The sequence below is a fragment of the Epinephelus moara genome, chromosome 24 (genome assembly GCF_006386435.1).
Source record: "Epinephelus moara isolate mb chromosome 24, YSFRI_EMoa_1.0, whole genome shotgun sequence".
NCBI classification, from domain to species: Eukaryota; Metazoa; Chordata; class Actinopteri; order Perciformes; family Serranidae; genus Epinephelus; species Epinephelus moara.
The window spans coordinates 7,676,498-7,696,505 of record NC_065529.1 but is presented as its reverse complement, the minus strand read 5'-3'; the positions used below and the strand labels follow the sequence as shown (position 1 = coordinate 7,696,505).

At 39.5% G+C, this 20,008-nt stretch overlaps 1 protein-coding gene and 1 pseudogene across 1 annotated transcript in view; both read right to left on the bottom strand.

Moving 5' to 3' along the window:
- Nucleotides 1–1,018, bottom strand: part of ptprga (protein tyrosine phosphatase receptor type Ga) — a 613,968-nt gene extending 612,950 nt beyond the window's left edge. Inside the window, exon 1 of the mRNA XM_050039320.1 lies at nt 500–1,018. Coding sequence (XP_049895277.1) covers nt 500–593 — 94 coding nt within the window. The 5' untranslated portion in view covers nt 594–1,018. The remainder of the gene's footprint in view (nt 1–499) is intronic.
- Nucleotides 888–20,008, bottom strand: part of LOC126385465 (peptidyl-prolyl cis-trans isomerase-like) — a 109,400-nt pseudogene continuing 90,279 nt past the window's right edge.

Genomic DNA, 20,008 nt, shown 5'->3' with positions numbered 1-20,008 from the left:
CCAGCCTTCCATGCCTGCTGCTCCTCTAATAGCATCCCAACCTATTGTGTCTTTTTCCCCCAGTTTGATTGCTATTTAAAGGGTTAAAAAGAAATTTAAAAAACGGTGGATTTGGAGAGCTTAAGAGCGAGTTCTACCAGAGGGAAGGAAGCAGGGGCAAATACGCTCCTGTGATGGAGTTGTGTTTTAATGGGTATGAGGAGGTTCAAACAGGTCTCTCAGCTGCATACTAATCCTTCCACTAACTGCCTTTTTTTGCGTCTCCGACAGTTTGTAGTCGACGTGCCGGTGCCGGGGAAGCGCGTCAAGCCAAAAGGCACGAAATATTCCCAGCCAGTGACCCGTTACAGGATACTCCGTGAGGGGACCTGACTTCTATCAGCCTATTAGAGATGCATTGCGCTCTGACAGTGCCACAGCGATAACCACATTCCTTCATAGACACGAGCACAAAACAAAAAAAATCCCAGTGTTTGACTTGTAGGGGTATGAAACTTACCAGGATGACACTCGGCCCACAGGAGCACGAAGGCAGGCAAAATGAGAGAGAAAATCCACCAGCAGCAACAACACGATTGCAGTAGCCTCCACATGGTAGTGATATGCACGTCGACATGCAAACAATAAGCAGCAACAACTGTTGAGTTTCCCCCTTTTGCGGGCAAATCAGCGACGCCTTCGCTGCGTAAAAAGCAGCACCGGAGACGCAGCGCAGACGGAGACTGGGCACGGTGGAGGGCGGAGAAATTTTTAGAGGTCCAGTAAAGAGTCTTTCCGTCCCAAAATCCCCCCGATATCCCCGGATATCAGCATAACACTCGGGTACTGATGGTTATGGAGGAGCGTGTATGTGCAGCAGGAGAGGGGGGAAAGCGGGTTATGGGAGACTAGCAGCGGCGGTCCACACAGCGCGTCGTCGCTCCTGCGGCTGCGGCGGTGGAGGCAGCGCTCGTCGGGCACACAGAGAGGGGAGAGTCGGTGTTGGTGTTGGTGTTGGTGGTGGAGAGGCGCTGGAAGCTTTCCATTCCTCCGTCCATCCAGGAAATAGCGTGTGAGCCCAAGTCTGGCAGAGACTTTAAAACAGTCTTGAGGGGAGAGAGAGAGAGAGAGAGAGAGAGAAAGAGAGAGAGAGAAGGGATGGAGAGAGAGAGAGAGGTCATTCCTCTGGATCCTAGCGCCGGCTATAGAACGCACAGTCGCTCAGGATAATAGCATGCACATGTCCCATAATAATGGGTAATAATAGATATGTGCTCTCCAGGGGGTCCTCCAGCTTTTTGTTCATATTAAAGACTCTAAAATAGATCCACGTTAGACAAAGCTCCTCCGTCTCACCATTCCTGAGGATTCTGTCCTAGAAGGAGCCCAGTGTGAAAGGACTGTGTTGAGTGATCGGTTATGAAGCATATTGAATCAACCAAATGCATCAATATATGCAATGCAAGGTGACATAGTCTCAACTTAACCTAAATAATGCTGTGAGTCTGCATCACTGTAAAAGAAAGCAAAATTGTAGTTTGTTTGCAGGGTCGGAATAAACCTTTCTGTGGCCCTAATCAGAATCTGGCCCAGGCCACCCCTCTCACCCTCATGCTTTTGCATTGTAGTGATGCACGGGGTCAAGCCACAGCCGGGACCCGTAGATTGGGCAGTTTGGGCAGGCTTGTTTGAAACATCCAAAACATTCTCGCTCAGACCTCATCACATATTGACGTTTTGGTCATGGACTTTCCATGTCCACATCTCACGTGCAAGGTACCCTGGGTGCGTTGGTTGTTGACATTCTGGGACACCGTGTCAAGTTCTCTACTTTCAAGATACACTTCCGTTTTCACAGGATTTTTTTTTTTCTTCCTTTAACAACAAACACACATGGTTGGGTTAAGGCAACAAAAACATGTGGTTAGAAAAAAAAAAAACATGGTTTGGCTTTAGAATATTACGGGACACACCTCTCTCTCAGATGAAAGCCGGTGTTTGTTGGACCCATCCACCACCCCTCCTGCCTGCCCCACTTGGACTTTCGCTGCCTTAACTTTTGTCCTTGTCCCACAGCGTTTCCCGCGTATCATGCTGACGTTAAAGGTCGGTTTCTGATGCCACAAGTAACTGCCAAAGTGCTGGATTTCGATGACTTCAGAGTGTGACCGGGCTCAAGCATCACAGGTTTCGGGCAGGCAGGTAACTTCTTTGCTCTTTATTCGGATCCACATTAGCTTTCACAAAGTGTTCGCCAGTCTTCCTGGGGTCCACTCACAAAACAACATTAAAAATACATCAATTTAAAATCACACAGTATCAGTGAGACGATAACATTCAGTATCAGTCCAAACTTAAGACAAAACATGAGTAAAAAAGAAAATTGTCACAAACTCACTGTGCCAAATGAAAAAGAACATAAAATTAACAAAAATGTTCCAGAACTGCCATAATAAAATTTACATGTGATTCATCAGTTTCAATTTTAGTGACTTCTTGAAGGAATATCTATTATTAATCTCTCATGCTGGTAGGGAGCACATTCCAAGCTGAGACCCCTCTATAAAGAAAGGCTCTCATTATAGTTTGTTTGTGGACTTGGTGCCACAGAAGTTCAGTGCTCACTTGACGCGTCACGTACCCATGACAAAAAACACTATACTAGTTTATATACTTCTTTTTACTGTTACTGTACAATGTTCAATACTAATGTATTCATTTTCAGCCAATTGGTATGGGTATTCAACTCAAGTGGTAGATTCTCACTCAGCTCTGCCATCATTGGTGATACATAGAACAAAGTGGCAATGTCAGCATACATTACAACATCAGCCTTCTTAACACCATAGTTGTCTCACCTTTAAGGTGCCATCAGAGGTAGTAACAGCACCAAAAGGGTGGGTTTCTCTGGGTGGCACAGGTGTGACGTTACAATGACATGTTATTCATGCAACCCACTACTGGGAAATTTAAAAAGTTGCTGATCATAATTACCAGCTAACTCAAAGAAGAACAACAGCCAAAAATGTCTGCAAATTGGGATAACAATGAGGTCCTAGAGCTCCTTACCCTCTGAGCAGAGGACGAGATCAGCCGCTATATAACAGGGATGGTAAATGATTGTTATTGTCCTGTTATGCCATTGTTATTGTTTATAAAGCACTGCCAATGTGTATGATAAATATCACACTAGAGGCCAACACTGTTGTGTTACATGTCATGCCAGTCATGCCTCTTTTGATTCCACGATGCTGGCTTGCTTTCTAGAATCACACACTGAAGCAGCATGACGCCACTATTGTTTGGGTCTCTGTAAAAATGAAAAGGCGGTATGAAGAAGGAACTTAGTAACGGCCCTAAAGCGCGATATCTGTGTAAATAGGGCTACAGCGTCTCTCACACAGCAAGCAGATTTATCATCAGCACTGCTGCGCTCAGGCTTTTTGTTATTAAGCTTCTGACCAGGAATATCTGTTAAAATAACACATTTAAATCTCTATGGTCATAATGTCCTGTTTTATAATATTTTTTTAAGCTAGTTATGCTTTCAAAAACTGATGGGGACAAAATCAGCCATATTAAAGGATGGGTTGGCACGTCCTCAGCATCCCCAGTGTCCCCAGTGCAAATGACAGCCATGTTTGTTGGTGAATGAAATGCATCAAAATACCTACATATGTTGTTATATGTTTAATCTATGCAAGCTCACACTGATGGCATTGGTGGCGTGTCATTGTGGATTGACACTGGGTTACACCACGTTGTCAACATGCATCTAAAGCTGCAATTTTCACATTTGCTCTGCAGATCAGCACATCCCAGCTACCATACCTTGATCTAATGACTGTGTGACACATCCAGCGTGTGCTCTTGCATGTCAAATGACGCGAAGCAGACGAGTGGGCTACAAATGTGTACTTTTATCCAGATTCAACTGAGGATTTTAAAAAAGAGAATTCACAGTACTTTATTCTGTTAGTTTGGGAGTAGAGAATCCATTGAAAAAGAACTTGATTTCAGATCATCCAGTCACAAGGCTATACATTACCCAAAATACACAAGAATGAAGAAAAGGAAAACTACAGGTAGCCTATCATAGCTGGGATTTGCTCTTTGACAGAGAAAATATATTAATTTGGTGACAATTTCCTAAACTAATTTTTCTTCTTTCTTCTTTTTAAAAGGCAGCAATGTGGTATTCAAATCTTTTATTTAAGTAAAAGCAACAACACCAAACTATAAAATATTTTTTACGAGTAAATGTCCTACATTCAAAGTTCTACTTGTGTAAAAGTACAAGCAGACATACTTAAAGTACCATAAGTAGAAGTAACCAGTGTGCAAAAATGTTAAATTACGGAGCCTCCAGTGATCCCAATAGATGATTTTTTTTTTTCATCTTATTCAAACAAGATAAGTTAAAAGATTAAAAAAACATACATTTTGGGGGGACTTCAGGGACTCTCCTGTTATTTTAGTTGCGGGACAATTTACTCCTTTAACATTCTTCTAAATGCATGAGTCTAATCAGCAACATAACTGTGAGAGTCTGTTGGGCCTTTGATCTATCACTATGTGACATATTTAATAAGCCATAATCATATGTATTGTTTGTAAAATCAAAGTAACCATAGCTGTAAAATAAATGCAGTTGATTAAAATGTACAATAGTTCCCTCTGAGATGGAATAGAAGTGTAACATATCATAGAATAGAAATACTCAAATTGAGGTCAAGTACCTCAAAATTCATTCAATTTATTATTTATTATTTGTCACATATTAGGGATGCATGATGATATCAGCACCTTATTGGTACAGCTGATATTGGCTTTGAAAAAAAATATCAGAATCGGCCAACATGCATTTTCTTATTTTGCACAATGAATGAATATTACATAGACTGAAAAGCATTGTATTTCATGTCTCCATCAGCTGGTGGGCCATCATGATAAGAGTATGCATGCATAATATGGTGTTAATTCCACTACAGAAGAGAGCGCTAAAATTAGGAGGGGAAAAAAGAATGGATATATTGATATCAATATCGGTTATCGGCCAAATGAGTTGTTACATATCGGTATATCAGGTATTGGTATCCTGTATTGGATACATCATGCATCCCTTTCACAATATTCATATAAATACTATTTCAGTGAAATACAATCTGTCAGTATCTAAATTTGTGCATTTAAAACAGTGTAATAATAATCACACTGCATCTGTAGCTTAGATGAAGTTTTGTTTGTGATCTCATCATCAGCGACAACCTTCAGAATCACCTACTCACTTGCTATCCTACGTTCCACATGGCAACTCTGTGCAAAATGCAGCTTTACTCACAAATGTCACTCATTCACACATCCACATTCTGGCAAAATAACCCTCAACATGAAGGGCATCACTACTTGTAATACAAAAAAAACATTTGTCCACGTGATCAAATGTCCCTGTGGCTTGGCCTACATATAGCAGAAAAAACAACATGGTGTCTTAAGACCTGTATTACAGAGCATGAATGTAGCATACGCACTAATGACCAAAAGAACCCTGTGGCTGTGCATTTAAATTCATTCAAACACAATATTTCCACAATAGTATACACAAGGAATGAAAACCCCAGAAGAGGAGGAAACATCAACATCATCTTTCTGAAAAGAGACGCATGCTATATCTTTACTTCTAACATTGTATAACTAAGAGTTTGAATTCAAAATTTGACCTTAAAGCTTTTTCTTTATTTTGTAAGTGGTTAGAGTTGGAATAAAAAACATCAAAGTATGACTAACAGACCCTACTCTGCTTTTACAGACATCTTGATGAATACATTTTGATCTTGTCACTCCAGAGTTAATATCGGCTGATGTAACCTCTTCCTTTTTCATTCTCCTCCTTCTATAGTAGATATAAATACTGCCAGGCTGTACTAGCCTTTGGTGCTTAAATTCTTTTGGGCAAGTATATTACTGTTTTCTATTTTTCTGGGTTGTATTTTTCCAAATAGTAGTTTCTTTGGTAATTGTTCCTTCTGGATGATTTATGTGACTCATGCTATACTTTTGCTTGATGTTTTGATGTGTTGGATTTGGCCTGTTTAATAATTTATCTTGATGTTTTAATCTGTTTCGCCTTTTCTATGGAGGTATGCTTTTTCCCCTGTGTGGGACTATCAGACAGTGTTGTCAAGCTCTGCCCTGATTCATCCAGTTTAAGAGTGGACTGACTCTCTATCATGCAGATCACAACCACCTGAGTGATGAATGTGTCTGTTTATTGCTTGTTGTGCTTAGTGATGGAGATTTGACAATGCCTGATGGAGATCTCTGTTAGACTGAAATGTTGCTGTATTCAATTGAAATAGATGGGAGCTATCAGTGCAGCGTGCAGATCTTTGATCTGTGCTCCAAGATGGAGCACATTACACCAGTGCTTAAGTCACTGCACTGGCTTCCTGTGTGTCAAAGGATAGACTTTAAAATCTTGTTACTTGTCTATAAAGCACTAAATGGTCCCGGGCCTAAATACATCTCTGATATACTTGTACGTTATGAAGCACTCAGACCCCTCAGATCATCTGGAACAGGTTTACTCAGTGTTCCCAGGATCAAAACCAAACAAGGTGAAGCAGCCTTTAGTTTCTATGCTCCCCGCCTGTGGAACAAACTTCCAGAATATCTGAGTTCGGTTGAAACTGTCAGCTCATTTAAATCAGGGCTTAAAACATTACTATTTACTGCAGCTTACCAGTGAACTAGATATGTAACTTATTGTTAGGATAATGTATAGCTATTGTTTTTATATTTGTCTGCTATTGCTTTTGCTTTATGTTTGCTCTTTAAATACATTTTAGCTTTTGTTTTTAATTATCTATTGCTCCTTTAATGTTTTATTTTAATGTATTTCTCTTGTAAAGCACATTGAATTGCCTTGTGTATGAATGGTGCTATATAAATAAAATTGCCTTGCCTTGCCTTTCAGTCTATGTCCTGTAGAGTTTTTTTTTCTAATATTCTATACTTTTGTTTATAAATGTGTTTTTCTAATATTGGGCAGGTTTCATACGATGACAAACAACTTACGGAGGCCCTGTGCTTTACGCAAAGTACATTAAACAACCAAGATGGCTGCAGCTGATGTGGAACTCTCTGCTGAAGTACTAATTTCAAATTCTGATTGCAAAAATGGCAACCCTCATGGACAGACATTTTGATGATATACCATCACAGACTGTAGTCTCTTTACATTTTTCCGTTGCTCAATGCCACGTCAAATTTTGTTGCCTTGATATCCTGTTGGTCCATCCAATTGCATCCAGAAAAGAATATGGCTCAGGTTGCATATTTCTGTCCAAGCCCAACTGAGTTAAAGTAATGTCACTGAAGCACTGAGTTTTACCGTGCGTCCCAGACCTGGAACACAATACCAAGTACATTACGTGAACTTCCAACTCTCACCTCCTTTACCAAACATCTCAAAGCATGGCTATTGGAAAATAAGGACTGTGATCATTAACTATGTTTTAAATTGTTTGTATTGTTTATTTGTCTATGAGGCAAATTGTTGGGACACCGTTGTCAATTTTATGCAGTAGTGCGTATAGACCTATGTATTCTAATTTTGCATTTGTGCGCTATGGGCATTGTGCAGTTCAATCTAGCACTTTACTATTTGGTGCAATTTTGAGCAATGTGCAATATAACAAGTACTTAAACAAGCAGACACTTTTGCACTCAACACTTTAGCACTTGTCACTTTAACTAGCACTCAGGCACTTTCTAAATTGATATCTAAAAATTCAACTATGTTTCTGTGTATGTTGTTTTGCTTGTCTTACTCTGTTTTACTTACATTATTTTCTTATTGTTGGCATTGTTGCCTTCTCTGTGTTTAACATCAACCCGCCATGGGACTGGAGATGGAAATTAGCCACCTGGCTATAATCTCATGTAATTATTTATCAATACATATTGTCCCATTTTTTGAAAATAAATAAAATCAAATCAAATTCCCTCTAAATCTAAAAAGGCAAAGGGTGCTGCTGTGGTGCGTCAGTTGATGCATGTCAAGTGCCCTCAGCGCACACCGGATGCGTTGCACTGCAGCTCATCAACAGATGACCACATGAAGTATTGTTAACTCTTCCACCTCTGCATTAGCTTAAAATCATGTGTGGACACCCACTAATTAAAGTTGACTTCTTACCAGAAGAGCTGATCTCCAGAACTATGACTCACCATGAAGTATTTTTTGGGTGATTGTCTTTCATAATGACGTGATTGTGAGTCATTTAGCTTGGGATATTTCTCAACCTCAACAACGAGTTGCTCATCCATTCTTCATCACACATGAGACAGCAACAGCGTTCTCTTTATGCATCCATGGTAAGAAGAGGAGTCGAGCTGCCATAGGAGGAGAGAAAAAGAGCTGCACTGGCCGCTGGTACAAGCAAAAAGTGAGTCGGGGAAAAAAATGCAATTAATTTCAGAGGCACCGAGGCTGGAAATGGGACAGTGGCATGAAGTGCAGCAGGGTGGTGCGTCCAGAGGAGCCGACACATCTCATGCCACCAGTGTGGGGTTGTACATTGAAAAAATAACTGGGGCATATTTTTTGACGTGTGCCATTCGCCGCCGGTGTATTTTGGCTTTAACGCTATTGTAGTAACCATGGTTACAGCTTATCTGTAAAAACTGATTACACACATGGCAGCTTGTAAATGACCATCAGAAGGCAGACACATCACACAAATACACACATTATGCAATGTCATCAGCAAAACATTCAAATCTGAGTCTCACTTGCTCTGTTGGCGTATGTCCAGTCCTAATCTACAAGAATTGAAGTGTAATCACTGTTTACTTCCATAATCCAGCCATCATGAGTTATCATGGGGGAAGGTGACAGCATCCACTGTGGATGGCTTCAGAGCTCCCATCCTCAGTTTGACGGTTCTTACAGCGATGCTTTAAGTTCTGTTCACTGCTGCTGCTAGCTGGAAAGGCCAGAATGTCCCAAACAAGAGCACCAAGGTTGGGTGATGGTAAATTTAGACAGTAGACCTGTGCATCATTTTTAGGATGAACCCGACCCAAAAACATCATTTGTAAATATTCGTCCAAGACCGGTTTGACCCCTTGGGTCCTGTCTGGCTTGGGCTGGGTAGCCACACTGTAGTTCAAAGGTGTTTTGATCTACAGCCATTGAGAACACACCTTGGAAATTGCGAATGAACTGAAAGGTTCCAGACTAACAAAATGCAAATTGCTCTGGTGATGCCAGGCTAGTTAAAGATATATTCACATAACAAGTTGCACTTATGTAACAGTCTTTAAAAAATGACTAAGCGTTAGTGAATGATATTTTTAATTCAATCCTAAAGTTTCCAAACATATCAAATATTTATGTCTGGATTTTGAGGAAAATGACATAAAGTGATGCACAAAGCTTCTAGAATTTCAGTATGATGGCGTGGTGCAGCCATAAAACCACTCATCTATAAAAATATCTCCGCACAGCTCCAGCTGCAGATCCACTGATTCATACTGAATCCTAATGTGTGTATTGTGAGTGGTCTGCACAGTGTCTTTCACAAAGCTGTATGTAGAAATGACAAGACAGTGAATACGACACAAAGCCGACTAGAAGACAAAGACAACGTTGCCACTGGACATTCTGATCATCAAGACCACCAGGGTTGGTTTACCAACTGCAGAATTGTTGACATTTCGTATTGAAGCAACCCGAATGCAGCTCACATTGTTCTGTTAGATTGTTTTTATTTACTGCCCAAGGTTTTACATGTACAATAATGGCCAAACAACTCCAAGGATCTTCAACAGTGGAGGAGATGATGCAGTCTTGGAGCCAACTATGAGAAAAGTCTGACAAATTCAACAATAATTAGAAGGGTACTCTGGAGAGTACAGACCTCTGCCAAGGCCAAATTCACTATCTCGCAATGTTAACAAAGATGAAAAATAATTTTTGTATCTGCCCCGTGACTTGGATCTGCTCCAAAATGTAATGGGTTCTTCTTGGCCCATGCTATACCCTTACACCATGTTTCATGAAAATCAGCTAGTGGCTTTTCTGTATCATGCTGACAAGCAGACAAACAAACAAACCAAACCAAACCAAAAACACAACCTCCTTGGCGGAGTTATTAGAGTTATTAGAATCACACTCTCTAGGGTTCATACGTGTACAAAAATCCATGTCATCCTGAATTACAAATCATGTTAAAATGCTCTGGTTCTTGGGAAGTAATCGGTAAACTCCCACATCAAATCTAAAACAACTGTTGCAGAGGAGCTAAAGTGGACTATCATGGTGTCAGTTTGGGCACGTAATCTCTGTCAGCAGCCTGGCAGAGGAGCTCTATACAGTCTGAGACCATGGCTCATCAACAGAGACAGCAGAACAGAGCATTACAACAGGGCCAAATCCCAAGGCCCCAGAAGACTACTGGCTGTGGCTGTTATCAGCTGCCAGTCACAAAGTCCAGTCTGTCATTGAGTGAGCTGAAAGTAGATGTTGGAGTCAACAGTTGGATTTTCAATTTATTTAGAATTAGTTTTACCTTTTAAAGATCCAGTTACAAAATGTATGTATTACAGTTCTGAGGGTGCAAATGTGACAGATCATTTAAAACATAAACCAAAACAACAGTGAAATGTGTGCAATCTGGACTATAACTGACAGAAACTATGGGATATCAATAATGTCTAACACCAAACTTTAATAAAGTTACTTTTACTAGTGTCAAAGCATGTGACTAAACTTGCTTACTTCATAGGGGTAAAGAATCTGCAATTTCATTACATTACAGCAGCATCATAAAACCCATTTGCATTGCTATTGTATGTTTCTGCAAATCATGGATACATTACATTTGTATGTTATTATGTAGTGGATATGTTGAAACTTCACGTTTCAACAACACTGTGGTTAACATGTGATTAGACAAAAAACACTTGTTTATTGTGAAGACCGGGTCATGTTTTCGCTTAAAAAACATTTCTTTAGTTTTTGTGGCTTGAGAAGCTGTCGATGTTTTGGTAACGAACAACCACTTTCATGGCGCTAGGTTTGCAAACGGAAACGGAGCAACGTCTAGCTAAAAAAAACAACTGTTTTTCATGGTACTGACCGAGTAGGAAATGCAGCGATATCTACGTAAAAAACAGTTGTTTTTACTGGCACTAATCGCCAGGAAACGCAGTGATGTCTCAGTAAAAAAAAACAATAGTTTTTGTGGCCCCCATTGGAAAAAACAGCAACATTTGGTGGCTAAAGCTGCAGGAAATACAGCGATGGGTTGCTTAAAATACTCCAAAAAGTGGCACTACAGCATGTACATATTTAAAGATATGCTCTGGCGGACATGTTCTATGGTAGATCATAAAGGGTTAAAAACAACTAGTTTTGTTTTTCTTAAGTGCTATATTGTGGGCAACTGGACTTGCTTGAGTTTCTTGAAGATGTTTTTGCCTCTTATTCAAGAGCCTTTTTCAGAACTGACAAACAACAAAACTGGTTGTTGGTGAAGATTCTCACTTATCCAGGTCATGGTAATCTTAAGTGGTATATCATAGGTAATTGGACTTGCCTGCATTTCTTGAAGATGTTTCGCAATAGAGTTTTTTATAGTAAAAAAGAATATTTATTAACGTGCACATAAGAATGAAAAATGTGTTAAGTCTTTGGCAATTAGACCCCATAGAGATGGTATGCTTTAAAGAGGGTGATGAATCCATAGTCGAATAGGGAACCTCAGGACGCTGGTGGTGGTAGAGGTATTGAAGATGCAATGAGAAGAGGATGGAGAAGTGCTAATTATCTGGATGAGTAGAGGAATGAGCCTTTGTTGAGCTTGTCCTGGAATCTGGATACAATGGCTGGAGGTGAACGGGGTGGAGGAGGGCGTGACAGTTCTGCCTAAAATGATGGCTGACAGCAGCAGAAGAGAGAGCAGATTTAAACATTTGCAGAAGCATCCTGATTGGTTGATACAGATCATGGCAAAGTTTGATTGGATGACTAGAAGAGTGAACACTCATAAGCTGTTGATTAGAGGAAGCAGTGGGAGTGAGATGGGGAGAATTGTGAATGTATGAGCACAAAGAAAGTCTTCCTGATTGAACTTAGACTGAGCTTCATTTGTTCAATTTGTTGGTTTGCCTCACTGAACCAGTGGATGTAACATCAGTGCTCCAGTGAGACTGATACAACTAATAAGGAGAGTTTCATGTTCTATTGACAACACAGTAAGGGGGAGAATGCATCCAAAACTCCTGAGAGGTTTTTGTTGTTGTTGCTTGTTTTGCATGTGGATACAACTGCTTTCTATGCATGTGCTGTGCATGAGAATAGCAATTTAAGCACTGAGGTGATGAATACAAAATTATAGTGTAGTTGTATTGGTCTTTATGGACTAAAACTTTGCAGCATGTTGTATTTCTAACCACATACTATTTAAACTTTTTTTTCATTTCTTCTGTTTCTTGGCATATCCAGATTGTATCCAGATTGATTTTGGAGAGTACAGTAAAAAGATCCAACACAGTCTCACAGAAACATGTGACACGGCCTCTTAACAACATATTACGTGGAGGTGGACAATATGTTAACATTACATGCTGGCAACACGAAAACAATGCCAATGTAAAGTCTATTATAAACCTTTGTAGATTTATGTGAAACAGTTGCAGTTTAGGAAAAAATTGTTTAGTTTAGGAAAAGATTGTGGTTTTCATTCAAATAAACCACGTACCACAAGTGAGTGATGTCAATTTACGTGACTGCAGAATTTATGTAACTATGTGTACGAAGTACGTAACTATGTTGACTTTAGGTTTAACAAGGGACACAAACAGTGGTCTCCTGGTTAAAAGCCTATGTTTGTTTGACCCATTGATCACCCCTCCCACTGGCCCTACAAGGACTTTCTCGCTCTTTAATTCATGATTTCACCACCACAAAAGATCCTCATTAGATTTGCATCGGTATTGTTTTCGTGTTGCCTGTACAACATTTTAACACATTTTGAACCCGCCACCATGCAACATGCTAAAAGTTAATGTCCTTTTTATGTATTTCTATGAGAGCGAGCTAAAAAAAACAACAAAAAAGACACATCAATTATGATATTTGCAAATTGGATCCAAATCTTTGGAGTTGGTTTGAACCACAACTCCAATTGGATTTCTACAGATGCATCTCAGTCCAGACATCTGGACACTTAAATAGGGTTTCAAAGTGTCTTCTGCATCATTTGCTACGTGACACAAAATGACAACACTAAATCCAGAGTGATGGAAGTGCTGAGCAGAATCCATGCTGCTACTAGCAGACGACAATATGAAGTTCCAGGACAGATGCTGAAAAAATTGTCTGCTGGTACTTTCTACATTTCTTTTGTGTTGAAAAGCTACATCACTAGCATACTTTTGTAGTTACTGATGACTATGTCGTTACCACAGATAGGTTGGTGATGTCTGGACACACAAATTTGATCTTATCTGATGATTGGAAATAACAGTGCGGGCAGTCTGTCTTAAAGATCTGATTTGAGAAACATATCTGATCTGCCACATACTTAAGTGACATCATAACAGATTACTTTTGACTGGTAATGTAAAACACCTGTTATGACATGTTAATTTATTGTGGCAGCTGCCTGTTGCTGATCAGCTATTTTGTTGAAAAGCAGATTAGGGAGCATTTACATTACCTGAAACAAACCAGCATAACATCCTCATGGTAGAAACATGAAGAATGACTCAACCCTTACGTAACAACAGAAACACTGGATAAAGAATATCAGTGAAGCATTTGTTTTTCACTTCACTTCTGTGAAAATCAAAATTTGGCTGCTGTTGCACAGCTTTTTGTGCAAGACTTGGGGGTGGGGGTAAATTTAGAAATGGATAATCTGACGTTTCTTTGTGGGTTTACAGTCCAGAATGTTTCTTGTTTGCAACAACAAAGGAGACTCTGCGCTACTGATGCTTTCTGAAAGCTGTATTTAGAAAAAAGTCTTTGTGTTTAGATCAAGTAGCTTTAGAAAAAAAGACAGTTTGTGATAGGCAAAGACAATGACACTGTTTTTGATGTTCTTCTGACTTGCCTTGACTTGTATGGTAATTGTTCCTTTTTATATATTCAATATCTCCTCTATACATAGTTCTATCTTTATTTTTACCCATCAGGAAAAAAATGCACATTGGCAAAAATTGGCACATTTTGCATTAAGGCACTTTATGGGAGGTGTACAGCTGCTGCCCCAAAAACTCTGATCTAAGTGGGGCCTCTTTAGCCACCATATGATAACTGGATACAATTAGGAACACCAGCTAGTTACCTGTAACTGTCATACGTTAGGTGTAACTGCCAGAGCCTCAATGGGTTTCTTTTCCTGGGCTTCCCCAGAGTTTTGATATAACTTTCTCTCCAGTGCAAAGTATCTCAACAACTATTGGATGTATTACGTAATTTAGCACATACTGTCTATCCACAGTGATCAGTATGATCAGTTTTAATGACTGTGGCAACCCCCTGACCTTTTGAGAAATATCTCAAAAATGACATGGATTGCCAGTTTTTATACACACTTAGGTCTCTCTCAGGATAAACTGTGATTGATAAATAATTTCTCCTCCAGCGCCACCTACAGGTCAGAGTTTTCAGATTTCTGGTAAACTGTCACAACATGGTTCCTATACAATGAATACTAACAACTTCCCCACTATAATTATCATTCATTATCATCAATAGTGGTAACTTATTAATGGCATTGTATATACAGTGGCATGCAAAAGTTTGGTCACCCCTGGTCAAAATTTTGTTTACTGTAAGTAGTTAGTTAAAAGGCAAAAAGTTAAAGATGAAATATTTCTTCAACATTTTAAGCAAGATTACTTTTTTTAATTGTAATCTTTTACAGTTCAAAATGACAAATGAGGAAAAAGGTCTTTCAATTCTTGTTTGGGGGATTTTCACCTATACTTCATTGCAAATGGCTTCTAGCTCTGTGAGATGTTCGAGCCGTTATGCATGTACTGCTCTTTTGAGGTCTATCCACAGATTTTTAATAATGTTTATTTTTAATGATGTTTAGGTTGGGGGACTGTGAGGGCCATGGCAAAACCTTCAGCTTGCACCTCTTAAGGTAGTCCACTGTGGATTTCGAGGCCTGTTTAGGATTATTGTCCTGTTGTAGAACCATCCTCTCTTCATCTTCAGCTTTTCGATAGATGGTGTGATGTTTGTCTCCAGAATTTGCTGGACTTTAACTGAATCCATTCTTCCCTCTACCTGTGAAATGTTCCGAAAAATGTATCAAATGTATCAAAAAAAGTGCCAGGAGAGGATCCCCTGTACCCCCTGATTGAGATCCGGGCTAAGCCCTGAATGTCCTCAAATCCGAGAAATGCCCCTGTGTACACCTGACCTGTGCAGGACACTGCTGCTGGATTTACCTCTTGGCTAAGATGAGTGAGGAGAGCAAACACTGAAAAGTTAAAAACAGGTGATTTATACTGATAAATATCATTAATATTTGTTTATCAACTGGCCCCTGGTCTCTTGTCATCTCACAAATGTGGCCCCTTGGTAAAGCAAGCTGAGTATCCCTGCTGCAGACTCTTTTTCTTGTTATTACAAAACTGGTAGTAGGATTTCAAGGCTGATGTTTCGCCCGCAAAAGGTTTTCACTTTGGTCATAATATGATGATGATGATTTGTCATTGTAGCGTTTCACTCAGAAACTACTACTCATTAATTTCTCCTCCATTTTTAATTGCAGCACAGGGAATACCCTTCAGCCGCTGGCTGTGCTTTGTGCAGCACACCCCATACATCACCAAAGGACTGGTGTGTCATACCGCATAGATAAAGGACACATGTGCAAAAGCTTTTTTTTTTTTTTTTTTTCCCTAATTAAAATGTGATACAACTTAACTCTCACTGTTAGTGCCAATACAATTTTTAGATCATGTGGGGTGGAAGCTATTGAAGTTAAAGATTTGCATGATTACCATTTGCAACTCATGACAAATGCTGAACAATTCATGATTGCAGCTACCAATGTGAGCTGACTGTACAGTTATCTGGAACCAGTTGCACAAAACACCTTAAGTTTTCTCCTCATGTATGAAACTTAAGGCTTAATTTGTTCTTAGCTGAGGGACACAGTTGTACAGAATCCCTAAAAGGTTTTTCTTAGTTAAAGGAAAAATGTTAACTCATTTACTGTGTTGAAAGAGATTTCACAGTGGTAAACATTTCCACGGAGCTTATTTGTTTTGTTTGGATTCACGCTTGTGATGCCTGTCATCATCTCACAAAGTTGACTTATGGTTAGATAATGAAAAAAATGGCAGAAGAGAAGAAGAGAAGGAAACCATATTGGTCAGAGGAGGAAGAGATTGTACTTCTGGAGGAATACAATCATAGAAAGCACATCCTACGAAGTAAATTTGATCCCTAAATACCAGAAAACAATAACAGGATGAAATTGCAATGAAAATGAATTCAGTCGAATTAAAATCAAAAGCACATCCATTGGCATCTCCTGGTTTTAGAACACTCTTCTCAGGGTGTGTCAGTTTTTTTCTTTTCATTCTGACTTATCACCATAAACTCAGTCATGTTGTAGTTAAAATAGAGTCAGAGTCCTTTTTTTTATTTTTCATTTTACTTTGCTTTGGTTGCTAAGGTCCTTTGTGCAACAGTCTTTGGATTCCTTCCAGCAAATATTGAAATAATAAAGGGTGTCAATGAAAAATGTACAGTGTCACATGTTTAGTGTAAATTGTCACATGACCAGGGCTGTTTACTTCCTGGTTGCACCAGGACACAAGGATGGCTGCACTAAAGCTCCCACACACAAGTTTAGTAAAGTATGTTAAAATAAAGATAGAGACAATTTTGGTACGCATTATCTTTAAGGTGTCTAGTATTGATGTGTGTTTTTTCAATTTTTCAACATTGTGCAGTGGGGTCACAGAATTAGTGAACATGTTGACAGCAACAGTAGTAACAGGTGGGATGACACATAGCATCTAAATGAACATAGTTCTAACCTTCTACTCTTCTTTTTCTTAGGTTCACTTTGAGTGAAGCTTTGGATATGTGGGATCTAGGTGACGGCCCAGACAAGGCATACAAGCTTACAGTTGTCCCTGAAAATAAAAAAAGGTGCTGTCGTCAGTGTTTGTGATAGCAGTGGGTCAGATATAGACTATGTGGGGGAGACAGGCCATTTGTCAGCAATGCTTTTGAATACATATGCTGATCTTATGCAAACAGATCATGACAGGAACAACTTTATCAGTGATTATGACCTCCCCTCCAGCCCATTCTCATTCCAAAGTCATCGACTACCACTGCTTTGCCAATGATTTCGGCGTCAGACACTTGACACCAAAAGCCACCTTTCACAGCAGTATGTAATGTTGCTGGACATTACCTTTGGTGTTGTTATGATACACTGCTGCTTGGCTAGACACCACCTATCGGGGTGGTATGATACGCTGCTGGATGGGGTCAGGTTGAAATTCTGCAGGTAACAACGTAATATAAGGAGCAGGAAAGTCTGTATAGGGTGGGCAGGAGGAGTGGTGGATGGGTCCAACAAACCCTGGACTTTCACCTGGGAGCCCAGTGGTCACTTCCCAAATGCCAAACCATGATGCTTTTTTCTAAAGCTAACCACATGCCGTTGTTGCCTAAACCCAATCATGTGCTTTTATTGATATCCCCGTATTGGTAGCGCATACTAGATTGTCAACAGCAGATGCAGAAGGATCCCTAGCACATCATATGTGAATGTAAAAAGCCACCGACAAAGCAGTGATATATGTATGATACGTTTTTGATATGTAAAGTAGTCACTCTAGAATGTGATAGAGCATTCTAGTGGCAATGCTGGGGACTGCCAGTGACAAAGTTTTAAATGTGTTAATTACTGAGCTGGGATATATCAGAATTTTGATGACTGCAAAGGAGATTATGTGAATTTGGTCAATAAATTGTAGATACAACACATTATCCCACCTGTCACAGCTATGGCAGACCATAAAACACACTTTTTCACCTACTTTTCCATGACAATTAAAAAAAAAAAAAAAAAAAAAAAAAAAAGATTGATTATTTCAAAGGGTTGTCAGTGACAGATGATTTGGATAGTTTTATGTCTGGGAAAAATTTGGGATTAAATGGGTTAAGTATAAGACCAAGACAAGGAGAAAAACATAAGTGAACATTTTAAAGAAACCTTAAGGGTGTGCAACCTTTTTATGTTGAGGAAAATTTAACAAGGTAAGGAAAATCCTAAACTCAAGGGGTCTCATTCATGAAAAGTGAGTAAATCTGTGTGTAGATTTGCACATAAAAGCCTACTCTACTAAAAGCCTACTCCAGATTCAGGAACGCTGCGGGAAACTCAGATTTGATCGTAAACACGTGTGTATGTTCATGAATGCCAATCCATCGTAAAGTGACAGCGCGCTCCCGGTAATCAGCAATTAGCATAAATCCCCGCCCATGAATAGCCAATGACCACCATATAAGGAGGTGCATCCAGTCGACCTGTCAGTCATGGTGCAAACAAAGAAAGAGAGAGAAAGAAAAAATAATTTTTCCGAAGCACAGATCGAAATAATTTTGGGTGAAGTGGACTTAAGAAAAAACATTTTATTTTCTTCAGTTAGTAGTGGTGCGAAAGGGACAGACAAAGCGAAGGCCTGGAGGGAGGTAACAGATGCTGTTAATAATGTTGTCTCCGTGGTACAAAGAACCATGTCAGAGGTGAAGCGTAAATGGTTTGATATGAAACTGGAGGCAAAGAAACGCATAAGCACACACACAAAAAAATACAGCGGTCACCAAACAAACAGAAGATTCATTTGTGGGGTTTTGAATGAAGTGGGAACGGGAAACCAGAGATGTTTTGTGCGTAATGGATAAACTCTAAATCAGTGATGGCTGTCGGAATGTAGAGCTATTTAACATTTATTTTAATAAATGATAAGGATAACATATAGCCTACAGCAGTTTTGTATGCATCATCTTCACATTATTTGAATCTTAATAGCCTAAAGCTCTGTTTTATAACATAAATTAAACATTTTTCAAATCAGATTTATTCATTCAAATGATCAAAAAGCCACAAAAAAAAACAAAAACGTGTTGTCTCAAATAATTCTTTCAGCTGGCACGTGCTCCTTCGTGGCTCCACCACCTGCTGCTCCTGCTGCCCCTGCTACCCCTGCTGTACCCAGGCACCGAGGCCGAAGAGGCTGTGATCCGGCTGTCCTTACGGATATTTTTGTTATCATCATTCAACATGTAGAAAGAACGTGTAATCTATTGAGTCGATTTACATAGATAATTCACAATCATGAACCTAATCTGGATCTTAAACCTGCTAATTGCCAACTAATTTAACTAAATGTGTTATATTTTTAATATTTTGTCATGTTTAGATTAAGTGTTTCAAAGGCATCTGTTTATTGTGTACATAACAGAGCGCAAGACGAATTAAAATTGTAAATTCCAATAGTGACAAGCAATTTTTATGTGCTTTACTAAATTTACACAAGCACTATGAGTGGTCAGGAGCAGGAGTAGATTTTGTTAGTAGCTACGAAAAGATCGGAGCTACTAAAATATTGATGAGTGCGGACATGCACGTAAATTTCCGTCTGCGAACAGTTTACACACAAATTCCTTCTGCTCGCGTTTCATGAATGAGACCCAAGGTGTTTTGTGCAACCTCTCAACCCCTGGCTTCCATCTACAGGTATATGTAAAGAGATTTACTTGTGTGGGGGTAAATTAGTTAGTTACCTTACCTTTGTGTAAGAAGTCCAACCTTCTCCTAAACACCTCTAAAACAAAGGAAATATACATTTACTTTCGGATTCTAAATACCTTAAAGGGCCAGTGTGTAAAATGGGTTGAAAACAGTGACATCAGTGGTCAAATTCTAGATTGCAGGGCTCACTCGCTCACCCCTCCCGTCGGGTA